Genomic DNA, 20,672 nt, shown 5'->3' on the forward strand with positions numbered 1-20,672 from the left:
TCCTTACTCAATTTTTCTTTATTTCGCTAAATTTGTAAAACGATAAGTTCACATCAAAATCTTAAATCAGCTTAAAATCAATTATTACTGTAGGTCAATTAATCTCTAATCGTAAAATCATTAGAATCGAATTTAAAGCGACTATTTACATCAATAGAAGAATAGTTATTTATGCCACCGAGTGATAAATGCCTTTTTAGGCATTTGATGTGTAGATTGTCACTCGAGTTTTCGGTCTTAGGCCTAAGTGTGACAGTACACATCGTGTGCCGAAAAAATCATTTATCACAGCGTTGCATACAACATTTTTCTCAAAAATTGCAACAAAAGTTTGACTTTTCGTCACCGAGTTGAGAAAAATTAATTTTTTTATTCCTAATTCCATCACCAAAATTTGCCCAAAATTACCAAAAATGTTTATAAGCCCCCGTTTTATCATATTTATTTACAACTTAAAAATTCTTGCTAACTTATTCCAACTTAAGACCTTAAATCAAAAACAAAAATTTGAGTAAAAAATGGAATGCGAAAGGGTTTGAATTGTTTTCACTGAAATTCTTAGGAAATAATATCTCTACGCTAACGATAATTTCAATCGGCTCAATCTGTCTGCAACAAATTTATTGGATTTTGCAAACGTTAAACTGTCCTTTTACTCAAGTTCTATTCGATTCATGCGCTCACAACTTCATTTCTTAATGTAAAATTATCGTTAAGTGGCTGTGATATACCAAATAAAACCTCACAAACTGGCCTGTCATTCATTATTTATTAACCTAGGCGACATGAAAGTATATTCGATAGTGTCGCCTAAAATAGTGACAGGTATGTTTAAAAGCTAATGAAGACAAAGATTTCGTGTCAATCTGTTAATAAAGAGGGTTTGAACAAAGAAAGTAATAGATTTGATAATTATGTTGGTGATACGCTTAACGTTTGTGAAAGGTTAAAGATTTGTAATGAAACAGGAGAAAGTCTGAGTCTTTCTTATTTCTAGGTTTTAAACTTTAAATTAGTCAAAGTCATTTTCTGCATCTCTTTTCATCTGAACGAATAACAGAAATGTCTATTTGCGTATTGATTTATCATGTACTGACCATCATGTACTGTTCATGATCTCCTTCCAAAAATAAATCCAACAAAAATCGGTACCAATCAAATGAGCGTCAGATTGAAATTATCGATCAATTCTAAGTATAAATCACAAATGGAAGTGACGAATTTCTTTTTTTTTGTTCTTTTTCTTCAAAAGAGTAAACTAAAATAATTTAAATTAATTTTCTATTTATTGTGTCTGTTTGGTTCTCCATTTTGGCCATCCATCATAATCATATCAGTCAATCTGTCCTTTATGATTTACGTACGCATCATAAAGGCCGGATTCCTTTTTACGATCGCGCAGCTTCGTACACGTGACGAACAGTGATATTGTCAAAATCGACAATAAAATACCGCTGCCAGCCGATAATGTTGCCAAAACCGATGTTTTCATGCAAGACTCGTACGGTTCTTTGATTTCTACGTCAAAATAATTTCCTTGTTTATAAAGAACAAAAGAATGGAAAAGTAAATCTCACTTCGAATGTCATTTGTGTCCTCTCCTTCGCCCTCCTGTAGTACTCGTAACGATTGGAACAAACTTATGTTATCCGACAATGGAGCATCCTTCTTTTCTGACGTTGTGGAATTCGAATCCAAAATTAGTGTTTGGTTGGACACATCACGTTTGGCCACTGTTTTCAGGTTCCTCCAATGGCACGGTTGACTCTAAGTGAGTAATAATCTGTTGTAATATAATGTACAAAGGGGACAATAACGACAGGGAGGTAATTTGTTGCCACCCCAGAGAAAATTAGTAAAGGAAAATTGGAAAAGAACTCTCTAAAACATATTACGTTAAAAGCAGTGACTCTACTCTGGGAATCTTTAATAGAAGTCGAAAGTGTCCTGACTCTTAAACATTTGGCGCAATCAAAGTTGAGTGACGAAAAATTATAATTTGCATATGGCAAGGAACATGAAGGATAAGTGTTAACATACCGGGCATCGACCATGACACATCCGAACATCACATTCTATATATAAGGCTGGCGACCCAGTGAACCGGAAAGTTTTCATGTAAGCGTAAACTTGAGTCTCATAAACACCAGTGTCTGACCATGTACCACGGAAGCGTGAGATTAACTTATCGTCGACAGGACATCTGATAAAATATATGAAAATGAATTTCCACGACAAAGTTCTGCCAATTCATCTTTGAACGTACCCATATTCGTCTATTAATTGAATCCGTTTAGTAGCTCCATTGTGAGCGTAACAATCGTTGACCACGATATCGAATCCGTCGTACTTACTTCTCATATAAATCATTAACGTTAATGGATCTCCAACCCGAACTGGTCCTGTTACTCGGTTGCCGCCAACACCGTACCCATTTCGTATTTCCATGTAGCATTCGGGCGGTGAAAGTGTGAATACAACTGGATTACCTGTAGCGACTCTGTATAGGACATTGTATAAGTGAAATTTGAATGGTGGAAATGGATAATCCGAACAGAACATACTCAACGTCTAAGAATGGAAATGTAACAGTTTTCCAGAAATCATAACCATATTCACAAGTGACTTTAAAGTGTTCATCGAATTCCTCTTCGATCAATGGGTTGTACTGGACCGTAATTGTGTTCCACATGAAATTCTATAATTGAGAACAAGTTCAGGACATTGTCGGTTTTGTATGGGAAATTATGAATATTGAGCATTTGATTTACCGTTGGATTTTCACGCGATTTCTCGTGAATTGCGTTCTTTCCGAGTGTTCCACATCGATTTAGTTGAATGAAAAATTCATAATAATCTCGACCTGAACCGTTGATGTACATGCAGTCTGGGTCGTATGCATACCCTTTAACGACAACGAAATTTTAAATGATTTATTTGCTCTATCAAAACAGCTATTGGGATAACTTGAATGTGAGAATGTTAGAAAGTTCAATTTAAGCGTGAGTGTCATAAATCCTGAAAATCGTAGAGATAGAGCTCTAGAAGCTAAATTTATTTTGAACGTTGCTTTGAGAAGATTTAAAATTACAGAAAAAAGATACAAAAAGTCGCCAAAGCTCGTCTTACAAATCCGTTTCTCGAAGCTTTGCCTTGCTGAAGTAACAAGGGCAACCGGTGGTCCCGACAAGTGAAAAATATCATATGCAGATCTCTTCAAAGTGCAAACATACCATCAAAGTTGGAACCGTCAATCTTTCGATCAGATGGTAGACGAGCAGATGGAGTCACAATAATTCCATGGCGCAATGAGAATTGCTTATGTGTGATGCCACACGTTAGCCGCATCATATGTGTAGTCGTCATCATTGAGACCAGGCTACAGCAACTTATATCGTAAGTAAGATATACGATATCTGTTCTTGTCCCGTATCTCCTTGACAATACCTGTCCAATGAGCCCATTACCTTGTATGTCCATAGCCCGCCGCGACAGTAAATCACGTATAAAAAACACCCTTTTTCGACTTTTGGTGGAAGTTCCCCAGCCAATAAAAGAATATTAAAATGAAACGACTGCGCTTTTAGACTATTGGGGCCAAGGGATATCTGGGCATGTAAACAAAGAGTCGCTTAAAAAAAGCTCCGACGGAGCCTGGTCCACTTTCAAAAAAATCCCTCAAAGTATTTTTAACTTCGTGGGACGTGAATGAACGAACCGGTAATTGGTATGCGGCTAGAGGATACTGTGCTGCGCATTGTGCTGAAATGATTACCATCCGATCTCTGGCTGAGAACCAACTATTCGTTGATTTCATTTCCGAAGTGAATAAAAATGCAGTGTGGCTTGGCGCAGAGGTTAATAATTTAGTCGAGTTTACTAATTGGTCTAACGGTGATTTTGCGAACTACCACAATAAAAGATCAGGTGAATACAATGAAAATTGACACACTTGCGTTAACATCTTTGATCTAAATCAACTGGCTTTCTACAACGATAACAGTAATGCTAACTTTGTAATAGCATGCCAGAGAAACGCGACATGGTCCGTTTGTGCGTTAGGAATAGTTATTTTCCTAACTAATGCTGAAAGGCTTTTTTTAGCGATTAGAGGTCTGCGAATTCTGGTATCGAATTTGCTAAATAAAAGCCTTTCAGCATAAGTTAGGAACCTTATGCCTTTTCATAAACGACGTCGGAAACACGCGAAATTTTTACACTAGTTACGAAAATGTTGTTGTACATTCAAAATGAATATCAAAATAAAGAAATAATGAAATATCAAAAATGATTCCACCATCATAACACAAATATGCCACGTAGAACTGTTGTACATCCTGTTTAATCGCCAGCAATTATCCTTTTATTCTACGAGATACTGGAAATAGCCGAATTTTGGTATCGATCTTCTAACGATTTAATTTAAAAAAAAGTAACGAATGAACGCCTATTTACCCCTTTTTCAAACCAATCATCACAACCAATAAACAGCAGTTTATTATTTCAAATTCTCACGATAATCAAAATTGTTTTTTTAATATAAAAAGATTCGCAGTGATGAAGATGTAAAACCTTAATCGTATTACAACCGAAATGCTAAGCATTATATGGTAATGGTTATGTATCGTCAATGCAATTACCTGCCGAATATAATAAGCCAGTAAATGAACCATTAAATCCAACACGAATTTTCATATAGTCGTCTTGGCATTCAGCTTCAATATCTAAACAACGAGAACAAAAAACAAAATTTAAAATTTCATAATTTACGTAAATTTCTATCGTAAAAATGATATCGCTTTTCGCATAAAACTAACGTTGAACTCGAGTAGTGTTGTATCGATGTCGATGATTGTAGTCTCGATCCCACGGATCCGGTCTCCACGTCTCTAAATCGGGTGCAGTATGATATGGACCTGATGGCGGTATTGATACACCGGGACGGCCACGTAATGATGTTACCGGCACATAGCCTGATGTGTCTGATAGGTATACAACCTTGGATTTCAAGAAGAGAAAAAGTAAATAATTTTAACGAACCTTAACTGATTGGTTGGTTAATTGGTCTATTGATTCGAAATAAATTTCGAACAAAACAGAAGAATCACCACCACATCTTGGTAGAGTGTGTCACGCTAAAATTAGACATTTGATAATAAATGTTTGGAAGGAGATTTAAATTGGTCGGTAATTTTTTGTCGCTTTAATACAGTCAGTAGAACAATTTGCATGATAACCGAGCCAATTTCGTACATATTGTCGCAAATATTTTAATATCAAACTAAATTTATTAACCATCTTCAATTACTGATTCTTAGCAGAAAATTAAAGAAATTCGTTACGACATCCTTGATAATGCCACAAAATGTAGATAAATTTCAAGAGATTCTCAATTGAGTAAAAACCAGTGAATTTGAGTAAACAGTTTCACAGATCTTAATAAGCAACTGAATTTTTTTAATAAATTAAATTAACATGGTAACACCCGTCAGTAATGCATATTTAAAGCACAAAAGAGTGACCATGAACTCATGAAATAATCAAGTTGTTGCTCACGCCATTTACATTGTCAAACATTTGCTTTTTACCCGGTTTACAGATTTGGTAGTGAGTACCACTCTGGATCTACATTTTTTCGCTTGAAATCTTATCTTTTCATCGATTACCATTACCCATTCTGTTTCAGCTGTTTTTCAGCTGATCCCCTCATACAAACAAATATATTTTTACGTCTTAAAATGATCAAAAATTAGTCACTAAGTCTTACGATAGGGTAATAACGAGAGTCTTATTGGACTTTATTATTTGCAACACCAGAATTTTTTACAAGCGGCAAGTATTTTGCTTGTATACCAAGTCTCTTATGCCCGTGCCAAAATCATGCAAACTCGTATACACCGTATTCATAATTTTATCTGTAAAATCGAATGTAAAAGTCAATTATGGTTGGTGTTCTAAAGATTTTTAACAAAAATCTTTTACTTCGTTTAGTTTTACCATTAATTTTGCTACATATGTTAAGTCTGAGCTCACGCATATCGAAGCCCATATGAGACTGGTTGCTGGTTGAAACTACAACCTCTCGAATTACGTGTAAAAAGTCGTTACAAGTTAGAGATCTAGTTTTTAAATGTAGGCTTTTGCAATGTGCGTAATGGTTAACCTATCTAATCTATCAGTTTATCAATGAGCATCATCCTACCATGACTTAAAATCCATATCCATCATATGTTTCGTCACATTTGATGTTCGTTTCTATTTTTTTTATAATTTTATTTGAAATATTACTTCCATTAGTAGATACTTTTCATTGCTCATTTACCACCCATTAAACAATTGTTCGTCGTTTTGCAGTCTGTGGCTCACTTTTAAGTATGCTTATAATTGCAAATTACAAAATATCCATGTGTAAATGCCTACAGTCACTGTAGTACAGCGCGTATGTTATATGCGAGCATTATGTACGCTGGCACGAAGAGAATCCCATATATGATTCGTTGAATTTTGAAGCTTCATCAACAACAGAACGCATCATGTCTAACTATACGTAAAAACAATGTTGTAGTGCTAATTGAAATCACAATCTGAATATCTGCAAAATGTTTATACGAAGAACCTCAATTTAATATGCTTGTTTTATTGAAGCGAGTTCTTTTACGTTTTTTTTAATATTATTTTCAAGAAAATAATGCTATTGCGACATCTTAACCTTATGTACGAAGGTTTGCATGTTCGACTGATTGGAAAGATAATAAAATTTTAAATTAAACTTTTTCGACAGCTTTCTATCCATAGTTTTGTTTGTGCGGTAAGAATGGGAGAATTTGGTTCTGTAATAAATTTTATCGAATTGGTTGATGGATACGTGCTGTGCGTATGATCCAATGTCATTTTTATTCTATCTGAGAGGTGATCAGATTTTTTTTGCACATCTGGTCATTAGAACACAACTAATAAAAATTAGGTAAATGACTTGCGACACAAGCACTCTTTCCTGTTAGAGCTTGACCACCAAACAGGGCTCGAAAAACGTTTTGTACATGGAAGTACAAAATCAGTATGAAAAACCAGGACGGAAACTTGTTTGATACGTCCAACGAAGCTAGTCATGTCACATGACTCATGTGTTGTCGACAGCGATAAAAATTGAAACGATGAACTCTGGCTGATGTGGTCTTTTATAACAAAATGTATGGTAAAACTAATGATGTAAAAGATTCTGTTTAAATCTGCTAATTAAGTGAAGTAAAAGATTGAAAATTATGCTCGTGATATGCTTGCTGTCTATGTTAAGGAAAAAGCGAGGTGCTGAAAAAGTTGTGAAAATCCAATATCTGTGGTCATATGTCAATTACGATAGTTTATTTAATTCATTTTATGTGACTCACAAGTTGATTTTTCGATAATTGATTGCCTATCTCTGCGAAATGTGTCCTTCAGATTTACCAGCTAAATTTTTTAGCAATGCTGCTGCCGGAATTGATTACATTATTTGGGTCATGTCTTACAGACTGGTCTTCAAGCAATTAGCCTGTTGATTCGATTTTGTTCGTATAATTGTTGGCACCTACGAAACACATGTTTGTATATTGTTCCTCAATATAGGAACGAATTCTAGTTTAAGCGAAATGGGTTTCAGTTATCAGAATTTGGTGGAAGTGTCGTAGTGGTTAATAGATGGATGATTTTATTTCGTGTTACCGAAACTATCAAGACTTAGTTTCAAATGATTTGTTCCGAGTTTCAGCCACTGCATAACAGTCTAACAAGAATTTTTGCCAATTAAAAAATGTTTAAGAAAATGAATCTTCAAACAAAAATCGTGCTCATTTCATAGCAAATCAATAATTGATTATGATTTACTTCACACAATCAATATTAACCAACATTAACTGTAACGGCAATACAAACTATAATATATAAACATGCCATTCACAATAAGTAATTTGAAAATAATAATAACAAAAACACAAACAAAACAAACAAAAACATTAGTGATCATCGTAGAAAATGACCTTGCATCCAAACGTTAAGAAAGAATTCACAAAAATATACTCATAACGATCGTCATTAGTTTTCTGTATTAGAAAATTCTATGAACAGTTTTCTTTTAATTGACCATCAAATTAACATACCAAATCATCTACCATCATTTGGCATTAAATCAAACATGCATGTCCGTATACAAATATAATATATACGAAAGACGATTTTAAAGAAGAGAAGGAAAAAAATCAACATTAAAATCGTAACACATTTTTCGTTGATTTAATATCAAAAAAATGGTTATTACCGCGCGTCGATTTCATAATACCATCGTAAAATGATGGTATATTATAGTTTTTGGTCATACTCTGGTGATTTTTTGAATAAAATTTATTGTTCCATTATGTGAGACGTCGTCATATTCCACATAGCAATAGTACATTTGTGGTGAAAGAACCGTTTTCATGGCATTTGTTCAATGGATAATATTACACTTCATATTTGAGAATCGACGAAAAAGTGACATCAATATGAATTTGCTAATTTGCTATAGCTGGTATGCAAAGGTCCATGTTCTAAACGGACTTATATTCTTCTTTTTGGCCCTGGACAGACGTGCTTCTTTTCTATTTTATTAGTTATATGAGTCTGTTTGTTAATTTCACTGTTTCATCTGGCAACGGTTTCTTTGAAGCTTTCACAAACGAGATGCGACCGATATTCATTTGATATCGACAACAATGAGCAAAATAGACGAAAAGATCTAACGACTATCTAAATTAGTATTAAACCAAATGAAGTAATAGAATTTATTGAAAGTCTTTGGTTATTTCATTATTATCTGATTCCTTCTGATACCTCCAATCAAAATTGGTTTGGGAAGTATATAGTAACATGGTAGTAACATTACCGGCTTTGTCATCTGTTGTCGCTAACTAAGCCAGACGAAATAATGTTCTCTGGATGGTGTCTTTTTGTATAGTAGAATGTATGTTAAGGCAATTGAAGTAAAAGATTTTGAACCGAAATAAGTAACAGATTTTACAATCGCAATACGCTTGCCGTTACTGAGAGGTTAAGAGGCATCGGTGCTTTGCTGAAAAGCATACATATAAGGCGATTTTTAAATACTGGATTTAGTTTACTTTTGATGATATCTTTCCATCAGCATCCTTTTTGAACAGGAAAAAAAATTGTTTGTAGAAGTTTGACCGGCTCTAAGAAACGTGAGCAATTTATGAAAATAGAGTCAAACGACTTCAACCAAATGTATTTTCTATTGAAAGCTAACACATTCGTGGTCGGAATTGCGGTCGTACATTTTTGAAAAAGGATTCTGATGAAAAGATATCATCAAAAATGAAATATGAGGCACACAAATGTAGGCTACAATCTTAGCTAAGTACCGGTGCCTCTAACAATAAATTTTATTTTGTCAAAATTTTCCTCAATCTGAAAGTTTTGATGAAAATAAAACATAATTTCCATGACTTGCACGACCAACCTTAAATAATTTAAACAAATCCTCATGTACCCGCTGGCGTAGTCTGTGCCAGAGCTTTGGAGGTCTATAATATTTCGATAGATTCATGACCCGTCAGATATAGAGGCACATCAAGGAATTTTTCGCAGATATCAAAGGCTAACAATACACAAATCTAACTGTTTGAAAGCTTCCACGGATTAATTTGAGATATAAAAATTTCATATCAACGTTTTAAAATGCACCAACGACGATAAAAGGAATCGTGGATTCGTAGCTGGTTCTGTGTCGTATATCCAAAGGTATGTTAAAGTTTGATGTGATAAGAGAAAGCTAGAATGGAGCTCATCGCTTATATTTGTGATCACTGTCGATAACAGATAACTAGCAGTGTCTGAAAGGCTGATACATCTGTATTGCGGTACGCTTGCCGGCTACAGTATTCAAATTTACAGCTTGTGAATCTGTGTCATTATCGCCGACATTTCTATAAAATTTATGAGTGAATCTGTGTCTCGATAAAAATATTAAAATCGGCAAACCTTCTTACGGTTTTTCCGATGCATATAATCATTTATTTAGGCATGTCGAACCACAAATTATCAAACAATGAACATTGGCTACCTACTCAACTAACAACCGATCCATGTGCTGTACTGTGTGACATTTATTACCATGTTCAGTTACAATGGTGTTACATTTTTATGCAACTCTGCTTGTGCCACAGGTATAGGAATAGTGTTTAGAGTGATTATACATTTTAACATAAGTGGGTGATTAATTGAGTCAGAATGCGAACTTGAAAGCTGTTAGTTCTGCGCAAAAAATGAACACACATTTTGCGTAAATTTATGCACAATTTTTTTGTCGTTTACTATGCCAATCCGTTAGCCACTTAAAACATTTTTAAAATAGAAAAAAATTCCTGTCTCTTGCATTACCTACGATTAAATTCAATGATTTTCGTTTTTGTCTCTTTTTTCACTCTTCATAATCACAGATCAGAGATATCCACTTTAAGACATGATTTATTAACGAAAATTACAAGATAAAATTACGTCGTGGTGTAGTTCGATTGAAAAATAAGATAAAAACCATATACCCATTTCCGATTGAAATTGAGACTGTCTTTAGCTCTGCTCTTTGATGGAATCGATTATCGAAATGTGATAATTAAACGAAAGAAAATTACAAGAAGACAAAAAAATTAAACCTTGAACACGACTCTTACCGTAGATTTAAATCAATATGATTATGGACCACACAACACTGTTTCGTACTCACCGGTTCTCGATGACTTTCTTCTTGGGACAAAGCCTCTCTGGAATGATTTTTACTGTCAACCAACGCTTTCTACACAAAAAAATTAAATTCAAAAGTTTATCTCATAGTACGAAGTTTGCCAAGATCGTTAGCAAACCTTATTTTTCCCATCGGAAATGGTACTCGTCCGTTTTTGTATTTTTGGTGCAGGTGTAATAGTGCCGTAAATTTTGGTTGTTATTTTATCCGATGGTCCTAACGAACTGAGGGCTCCGCTTGATGATGTACTAATGCTACTTGTTTGACCGACTATACTGTACTCAGTGGAGGTAGAATCTAACGCGTCAATGGATGTGGTGAAACATATCTGAAAATAGAAGAATACATTTTTAAAGAAACGAAGTTTAAAAAAGCAGAATATTCATTTCGGAGATGTTGTAACGATCGAAGAGTATTTCTGTGCTGAGACTTAGGAAATTGTTAATTTAAGTTGTTGATTTTCCCCTTCGGATTAGGCCTTAAATGATTACTGGTAGTTTCTCTATTGATCTACCTTCCCGCGGACCTACACCATCTATTTCACAATCAACTTAGTCTTTAAATCTCGGTCTAATTTTTATGACCAGCTTTTTAAGAAAATCGGTAAAGAAAAATCGAAAACTGGAAGTTCAAAATAAAGGCGGCTTTTCGTCGATCCTTCGGTTGACATCGATCGTATCCTTTAAGTGGTATTGGATTTTTATAATCTGGATCGAATACGAAATCTACCACAGTAAGTTGTTTAGTGGATCAATTTGACAAAACATCTACCCACAAGTTAGTTCTGTAGTTATTTGAGGCTTCACCGTTTCATGACCCATTAAATACACGATTCACCTATCGCACAATTAAAATCTCCTGATTAATTAGTCAATTATGTGCGTGGATAATTTGTTTCTTGTTGTTTATTCGGTTTATTCGTTCCCCATTCACAAGACTGATTCATTTTTAAATGGAAAACAAGATTACCTCACAAAATAGTTATCTCATTTGCATTTCCCTAATATGCAAATTTGGAACAATTCAAAATTAACGAGCAACTGCGTGTATTACAACAAGCCGCGATTTTATCTTACATCAAAAATGAAAGAAGAAGAAGTGTAATTACAAACTACTCTGATAGATAGTACACTTTTCTTAAACGAATGCGATTGAGCCATCATCGGGTACGGCTGTGTATACATACCATAAGTAGGTATTATTATGTGTGCAATGCAATATGAAAGAACTTGTTAATTTTCTTCCATTATTTTCTCATAATTTCAAATGATATATTCGATGTTGCAGTGCAGCCGAGACAAGATTAATAAATGAGTAATGAATTTTAATGTACACACTTAATAATATTTATTGTCTTACCTGTTGTATTATGATGATTGTAATTGTGATGAAAGCATTTATGCTGTGTCGCTGTTGCAATCTGAAATTTGATGGAATTTTCTTTTAAAGAATTTTTGGTATATGGAATCAAGTATGTGAAATACGGATTGGTTAGCTAATAAGTTAGTTGAGTTCAGTAAACAATTTTCCTCGACAAATTTTATAGTGAACTTTCTCAACCATTTGGTTCAGTCATAAAAACAAAACAGGATTACAAACACGCTTATATGTAATATGAAAAGGAATTACGAAATTCATAATAAATGGATTTTTATTAAAATAACTTGGAGAATTCACAAATGATTAAATTATGTATTTCAGTGGATACAGGAGAGGTCAGTGAAATTTAGACACGAATTTGCTTCAGCTGTTCCACTCATATACAAACAAAACTGGTGCTTGGTAGTGGTAAAACCGTATAAACATGTATAAACGTTACGTTTTAGCAACGGACTAGAGAAACATCCAGGAAAGCCCGAAACAAAAACAAAAAAGCTTAACAGAGCCTATCATTGCTCTTCCCTTTCCCCTACATGTTCACGTTAAGTGTAATTTAATAGCAAATGCTATCGAGACAAAGAAATCTGTTTCGACCTCAGGACTTATGTGCAGTGGCGGTCCCGGCTAGTTAGACTAGCACTCGTCAGTTGCTCCACCACACATCCTTTCACAAGACAGAACGCATACGGAACATCATGAACGAGATAGTTAGTTCTTATGCAGTTTGATACTGAAACAGTTTGATACTTGAAAACAACAAACAGCACAAGTTTTATGCTCCCATCTCAAGACCAAAAAACGAACAACCAAACCACCAAATGAAATCAACTTTCGGCTCATAAAATCTTTTTCTCTCTAAAATTTAAGCATAAATTCGCTCTTCGTGGCTTCTTACACAAATTCGTACTGACACATTCGAAGTAACAGATTTTCGCTTGTAAATTCGTCGATTTTCGACCAATTTTAGAATTACATTTTCCTTTGGCTCCTAGAAAGCTATTCGACCCTAGAAGCCAAAACCACTTTCAAAAAAAAAATCTTTGAAGCTTGTGTGGCTGGTGAAAGGTGATCAAAAACCGAAAATTAGCACTTTTCTTACAAAAATTTCTCCAGTTACACGAGCCGCATAGGGTCGTGTGGGGTGTAATTAGAAAGGTAATCACATGTACTATTGAGCCGATTATGGACTTATTGGTTTTAAAATTCATCCACACTGAAAAATGTGCAGTAAAAGTTTTCAACCGAAGACTTACCCTTAGTTCTTACAGAAATTTGTCGAGGTACACAACAAAACGTACATGGTCGTGTGGGGTATCATTTGAAAGGTAATTTTTGTCGACCTAAAATAATTGTCTTGTTAACTTGAGCATATTAAATTTTCTACATATTTCGCTCACCCAGCTCAGATGGTAAACACTCTTATAGTCGTTATTGAAAATAGACCAAATATGACGATTCAAATGTAACAACAGTGAAATTGCATAAATAAATTGAAAAATTATTGGTTATACGTATACGAACACCATAATTTATCCGCCCAACATAAGTGAAATATTTATTGTCCGTGCATCGTACACACTGAGTCGGTACCGAAAAAAAAACAGAAACAAAACAAAACATTCAGCAAAAAAAAAATTGTTTATATCAAAAAGAAATGTGCCGTTATGATGAACAATTTGAAAACGATTTAAAGAGATGGAAAATTGTTTCACACTGGTAAAAAGTTCTTAGGGGCTGCATGATTCCATCACGATGATGATATAATAATGACTTGCTAAAGTGATAATCAAAATCGAATTTTAGGTCAAATCGAACAAGCGGCACCTAATGTATCCATGATTTTATTTTCGTATTGAATTCCGTTTTACATCTTTGATGATAATTCAAGATATGGGCATTTTGAATTGTGTCTATTAAATAATGTTATGCGCTGCAGTCAAATACGTATAATGGCATGATAATACAAAGTGAAGGTTGAATCGAAGAACGAACGGTTCAAATGGTTAATAAATTTATCTTTTCTTCTTCGATTTTTTTTTTCGGGTAATGTAATTAGAAACGGCATTTAAATTTTTCGGTGTACAATGCGCTTTTTTTCCACCGATGCATTAGACTCGTTACCCGTTTAAACATATATAATAACTTATGCCTATGAAAATTAACTGCTCATTATTCGAAGAAAAAAAAAGTTTCCTATCTCAAAAATGTATGATTAATAAAATGTTAAAGAGCAGCAGAAAAAAAGCGACAGTTAGAAATTAAAGATCATGTTTGTGTAAAATATTAATTTTAAAAGCACTGAATTTCTTCCATCGTTCGAACAGATAATTCAGTTTTGATTGAACAATTTTACGCTCTTTTTTGTGGTGTATACAATTAACTTGCACACAACATAATTATTGTCGATTCATTTTATAAAATGTTTGTTAAATGCAATTATGCAGATCGAATAGATCGACTAGATCGAAAACTATAACGTAATTCAAAGTGATTTGATAAAGACTAGACATATACATTAATTGCTACAATACAGCAACTAAAAAATATCCCCAGTCATTACGATGCACTTTTATTTGTATTCATCGCACTAAGAACGCCATGTTATCAGTTTGATTTATTTCACATATGCATTAAGAATGTCATTGTTGATTCAATAAATTCGTTATGGAAACAATTTCCGAGACAACTTTCTTACAATAATTGGGACCCTTTTGTCACTCTGTAACTGCCGTTAGTCTCGTCATACTTAAATATCAACATAGAGACAAATAGAAAGGATGTGAATTGATATTTTGTAATCTTTTTCAATTGTTTGAAGTTTTTAAATAGTCATTTATGAAACAAGAATCGGATGAAGGTATATTTGTCTCGCGAACCTCGGTTTCGCCTCGGATTGGTAATCTGACATCTAGTGTTATAATACTCCTTCATACGATTTTATAAAATTAAGAAAATCGAATAAATATCAAAGATAATCATAGTGTGACGTCAGTAACACGTACATTTTTTCGCACTAGTGCTATATAAAATGCGTTCATTTTAGTTATTTATGCAATCGAGGTGCAAAGTACTTTATTAGGCTCTAGACACGAGGCCGCAGGCCGTACAACGTTTTATGCCACAGAGGCATCTAAAGTTTGCAAATTTTGCATATTAAACTGATCTCATCATAAGAATACAATTTTGGTGGGTTTCGTTTGTTTCTTTCGTTTTATTTGTTCCTCACGTGTTCCACCGCATAGAAGTAGCGTTTGTCTTTATGTTTCTTCAATTCCACACGTAAGTGTGAGTGAAACAACACTCTTTACGCTTCTTTTGTTGACAATATGTAGAACGATGTGGAACAATTAAAATTGTAGAATGCTAACCAATTACAAACTTAAATTGAGTTGAGTTTATGATGCTGAGTGGCATAAATTTATTTTACTTAACTCCGTAAGTTGCATATATCTTCACTGAATTGCAAAACAGTTATTTATACAACCGAGTGATAAATGCTTTTTTAGGCACTAGATGTGTAACCGCAGGTCGAGTGTGACAATACACATCGTGTGCCTAAAAAATCATCTATCACCGAGTTGTATACAACGTTTTTCGCAATAAAGGCATCGGAAGGCCCTACTTTTCGTCACTTGTTGCGAAAATATAATTTTAACAGTGATCGACAATGATTCCCAAGAATGGCACTTTGTTCAAATACATTTTTTATAGATTCTGCTATGTGCTAAAAATTTCGTTCTTACATCCATCCAATACTTGCGTTAAAGACAACACTATCTCCGAACTAGATATTTATTATTGGAGAAAGGTTTTAGTAATATTCGAATACGGTATTTCCAATTGACTGCTATAGTCATCTGCTCATCTGCTATCGTCAACGCATGAAGAAATAATCGCAAAGGTCTGGCTAGTACTTGTTTTATGTGAAAGTATATAAAAAAAACTTATGAAGTAAAAGATTTTTCTATCACCTACAATACTTAAGAGTGATATCGCCAAATCTTCAGGAGATTTTTTTAACTTTGTAAACAAGCGGTCTCCGATTTTAATGAGTGATAGCTCGTTGGATTCGTCTTTCAATTCTAGAAAACACGTGTCTTTCTCTTTTTCTTAAAAAAAATTGTTTTCTTTGAAAAGCGCTCAAATCACTCTTAAATGGATTTATAACAAACAAAGTGCCAGATTAAATGATCATTGTCACCATTAAATGGGGCCAAGTGTCAAAAGCTCTGTATGGCCAAAGGTGTTAATTTCTTTAATATCCAGAGTCGAATTAACATGTCAGTGATTGTAACAAAATATTTGGAACATTCTCATTAACCTGTTACAGACGGTCTTCATCTGCTATAGACTACGACAGCAATAATAAACGACAAGCATCGACAAATGAGGTCTTATATAGCAAAAAGCGTGGTCAAAACAAATGAAATAAAAGATTTGTGAAATCAATCTTTGAAAATCTTATATCAAATGAAATAATAGATCAGATAGTAAAACTGTTAATATGCTTTCCGTCTGTGACAGGTTAAAAAAGAGCTATAGTCGCCGCTTAAATAGATAACTTCTTTCGGGCAAAGGCCTTGTTGAGGAAAGAACATGAAGCGTTAGTTTTCTTCTAATCGTTGGATTACTAGAATTTAATGAAAATAATTAATATTTTTTTCGGAAATTAATTGCTTTACATTTCGTTCTATCAATTTAGGTGAAAGAACTGCGTAAATTTACTTGTAAATGCATTACATTGTTAGCGTTTCATCATAGTTTCTTGCAATATCAAAGAAAAAAAAATGTTCTTCCTTTTTCACTTAAGTTTTTCCCTGAGTCATCATCATGAAGTGTTTGTGTATGCAGAGTCTAACAACTATATAGAAAAACAGTTTTATCTTTTCACACATTCATTATTTTACAAAATCAAATACCCATAATGATACATAGAAGAAGCAAATAAAAAAAAAACGAAACCAATCAAAACATAATAAATATTTCAAAAAGAACTTTACATCAATGAAAATGTATGAAGAATGAAAAAAAACGAATAAAAAAACATTGAATCCGTTAGTCCATTATCTGTTTCTGAATTTCTCTTTCTAAGTGAAAAGTGTTTAGCGTTCCATTACACCATACCCAGCATCCACAGATTAAAGGTTTATCAACAGAAATTATGCAACACATTTTCTTAAATCGTTTGAGAATTCACACTCCTCCTCCCCCGAACAGTTCTTACATAATATAAATACTTTGTTGCCACATAACAACAGAACTGTTAAATTCTTCATATATGATCATGAAACCGTTTTTTTCTTGACCTTTTTTTATTTGAAATTCGTTGAAATTGATAAAATTATTACCTTCACGCGGTTCTGGTTCATGCTGACGCTATCTATCAAACTATCATTTTAGCACACCATTACCACTGTTTGACCCTCGGTTGTTCGATATGTCCGTAATTTTTTATCGTGAGGTGCATTATATTTACAGATTGATATGGTTTTGCGCCGGCGGGCATATTTGTCGTCGTATAAAAATTGATTATATAACCTATCTCAACCGGGAAGTGCAATGAACAGATAAAATTTTTTACTGATTTAAAGAGGAGCGAGGATGGCTTACGCATATGGAATTTACACTTCGTGTCTAATGCACTTAGAACAATGAACGATTTGCACAGATTTTAAGCTTCACATCGTGCTCATATCAAATCTAACACCAGATTGTATGTTGTCTTTTATGAACATCCACGGAAAAAATGAATGAAGGGTTGATGTGGTATTATAGTAAAAACCATGTCGAAAGATTGCTAAGTTAGTGGCAAGGTTTAGGGACGTTACGCCGAAAAATCTATCAATTGCGATATTTTTTGACATGACGAAGTTGTTCTATAGAAAATGGTATGTCACCCACGGCTCCTTCCAACAGTTTATAGACCTTTATGACGGGGATGGTGGATATGTTCTTTTGTTCAAACTTGCGAGAAGTGTCAAATGACGTAGAAATTCTTTTGTGTTAGTGTTTGACAGTTCCCTCAAGTTCATTGGACTTATCGGATTTGCGACTTCGTTTTTAAAGAGCTTTCAAAAGCTTTAAGCTTCCTCTGTATTCCACTGAAATATTCCAGTTTTCCAATATAATCCAAAAGAAAATCAAAGCTTTCGAAAGCTTCCAGAAGCACACAAATAGTACTATAATATGTTTTAGCTTAACACGGCAGTACTGTCGTATTGCATAAAACTTTCCATATTTTTACGGTCGCTAGGAATCTCGCGCCGCGTCATTCAAAGTAACAAAGACCTAAGGTAACCTTACAATGCCTTGTTACATAATTTCCTAGCTTTTTCCATGACACTTTTTCCAATTCGTAATTTTTCTCATTTATTCCATTCATAAGATTCAATTTTAATAAGTCGCTTCGAATATTGGTATATGAATTAGAAGATGAAATAAAAACTGAACAAATAAAATCGAATTTGTGATACTCAAAAATCTCAGAATCGTGAAATTGATTTCTTATTGAATGTACCACTAGAATATTGTTATCAAAAATTCTCATGTTCCCAACAAAAAAAAAGTCATTGAAAATATAATTTCCACTGCCGTGCATAACAAACCAGTGTAACGATCTCCAACTGATCGACAACCGATGAAGATCCAAAATAAAAATCAATATTCAAAACTCACGAAAAAAAAACCTTTTGAAAATATAGAAGAACGAAGAAAAAAATCAATTTATTTGCTAAGACTCCAACAATTCATTTTGGACCAACACGAAATCAATTCATTTCCAATCAAATTAAAATCAACAAAATAATACCATCAATAGAATCAATAAAGCGTATTGTATCGCCATGAAAGATTATGTCTAATTAAATGTTATGGCTATCTTCCCGAAAATTATTGGAATTAGTTATTAAATAAATAACCGCAGAGAGCGGTCATCATCTGCAAGAACGAAATAAATAATTGCCTTTTTTATTTGGATCTTTTATCATCATCGCCGGCCGTATGCATATTATAAAATAGCGTTTGACTTATTACCGAGCTTATTAGGCAAACGGTATATATGGTTCATACACGAGGTTTTTTTTGCACGAAAGCTCTTAAAATATCACTTTATCAATTTCGGTTAAAATTAATTGCAGACATTTATATCAACTGACCGCGTACCATACTTATACCTAATTACATTTGTGCTCCAACTAAAATAGAATAACGTAACTGTTCTTGATCAATAAGCACAACAAAGCACACAGCCTAATCAAAAACAATGTTCACATTATAGACCAGAACCTCGTGTTCTTGTGTTCAAAAAATGTGGAATTTTAATTTTAGAAAAATTATATGAAGAAAAAACATCCGAAATTCTCAATAAGATTTATTGAAATCTGAACCTCGTACTTTAACTAATGACAGGCACACACATGAATGTGCCTTAGACGTGAACTTGTGAAGCTCAACATAACGTAATAATATAAAGATAATGATTATGACCTATTCTGTCGCGGTCTTTGTTCCAATTCTCCCACAGGAAACGACGACCGGCTCTGTGATATAAATGACCATTAAATTGATTTTGTCTTTTTTTCGTGGTTTCACAGTTTTTATGTAACACGATAAGAGACACGAAACAATTGCCAATTGAAACGGGCACACCGCGTGGTTTTTTTCTTCTTCATATTTTCGTGTTCATAGAAATTTGGATTTTAATTCAATTAGATTCTCGTATATTTTTCATGCAATAAAACAAACGGCAAGTTTTTGGTAATTGAAATATGTAACATGATGAGAGTTCTTAAGGGGAAAAAACAGTAAACGGCTACATTACTTGATCATTAAAGTATTAAACAACCAAACTAATACGTTCCAGATATGATTTATGAATAAGGCATCGTGCCAGTCAACAACAAAACTAAAACACGTTTACAACGCTTTACAACGTTTACAACACAATATCCAAAAAACTAAAACATTCCAACGACCTTCACAAAGATTCGATATCCTTAACCTGCTACGAACGGTTATCATCTGTTATCTAAAACGACTCCAAGAATAAACGCAGTCTTATATAGCAAAACAAATGTTCAAAAAACTAGGTAAAAGATTTGAAATCAATCTCAGAAAAATATCTAGGTCGAATGAAGTAATAGATCCGACAGTAAAGATTGGATAATTTAACCTTTCACAGTCTTTATGTAATGAAATTATTAGAGTACTCATTCCCAATCAGCTGAATGTCCTTCTAAGGCTGGCAATGACAAATAATGTTATTTGTTAATAAAAATAATAAGCTCTAACGTGGTCTTATCTACCAACATTCACGTTCTGTTAAAACATATGAAGTCATAGATTTTATTTTAATCGAAAATACTTAGATTGAGTCAAGTAATCGATTCGATAACTGTAACAAAAAGTGTAGTGTATTTAAACTGATCCTAAAAAGAGAATTGACCGCTAGAAAAAGAGTAATGGATCGCAGAAAAACAAGAAAGGAAAAGAAAATTCGATCGCAGAATATATTTTCCTTGTA

The 20,672-nt window shown here is 33.7% G+C and overlaps 1 protein-coding gene and 1 long non-coding RNA gene across 2 annotated transcripts in view; one reads left to right on the top strand and one right to left on the bottom strand.

Annotated features, from left to right (window-relative positions):
- The window catches only part of LOC119080431, a 26,422-nt gene continuing 5,750 nt past the window's right edge, over positions 1–20,672 (bottom strand). Inside the window, exons 2-12 of the mRNA XM_037188788.1 lie at positions 12,131–12,191; positions 10,890–11,099; positions 10,754–10,822; positions 4,818–4,998; positions 4,641–4,724; positions 2,772–2,905; positions 2,565–2,698; positions 2,267–2,500; positions 2,041–2,203; positions 1,578–1,767; positions 1–1,518 (exon numbers count right to left, since the gene is read on the bottom strand). Coding sequence (XP_037044683.1) covers positions 1,334–1,518; positions 1,578–1,767; positions 2,041–2,203; positions 2,267–2,500; positions 2,565–2,698; positions 2,772–2,905; positions 4,641–4,724; positions 4,818–4,998; positions 10,754–10,822; positions 10,890–11,099; positions 12,131–12,191 — 1,645 coding nt within the window. The 3' untranslated portion in view covers positions 1–1,333. The remainder of the gene's footprint in view (positions 1,519–1,577; positions 1,768–2,040; positions 2,204–2,266; positions 2,501–2,564; positions 2,699–2,771; positions 2,906–4,640; positions 4,725–4,817; positions 4,999–10,753; positions 10,823–10,889; positions 11,100–12,130; positions 12,192–20,672) is intronic.
- The window catches only part of LOC119080581, a 19,369-nt gene continuing 12,757 nt past the window's right edge, over positions 14,061–20,672 (top strand). Inside the window, exons 1-2 of the long non-coding RNA XR_005088350.1 lie at positions 14,061–14,073; positions 16,639–16,641. This is a non-coding gene — a long non-coding RNA (uncharacterized LOC119080581). The remainder of the gene's footprint in view (positions 14,074–16,638; positions 16,642–20,672) is intronic.

This window comes from Bradysia coprophila, unplaced genomic scaffold (assembly GCF_014529535.1).
Source record: "Bradysia coprophila strain Holo2 unplaced genomic scaffold, BU_Bcop_v1 contig_350, whole genome shotgun sequence".
NCBI classification, from domain to species: domain Eukaryota; kingdom Metazoa; phylum Arthropoda; class Insecta; order Diptera; family Sciaridae; genus Bradysia; species Bradysia coprophila.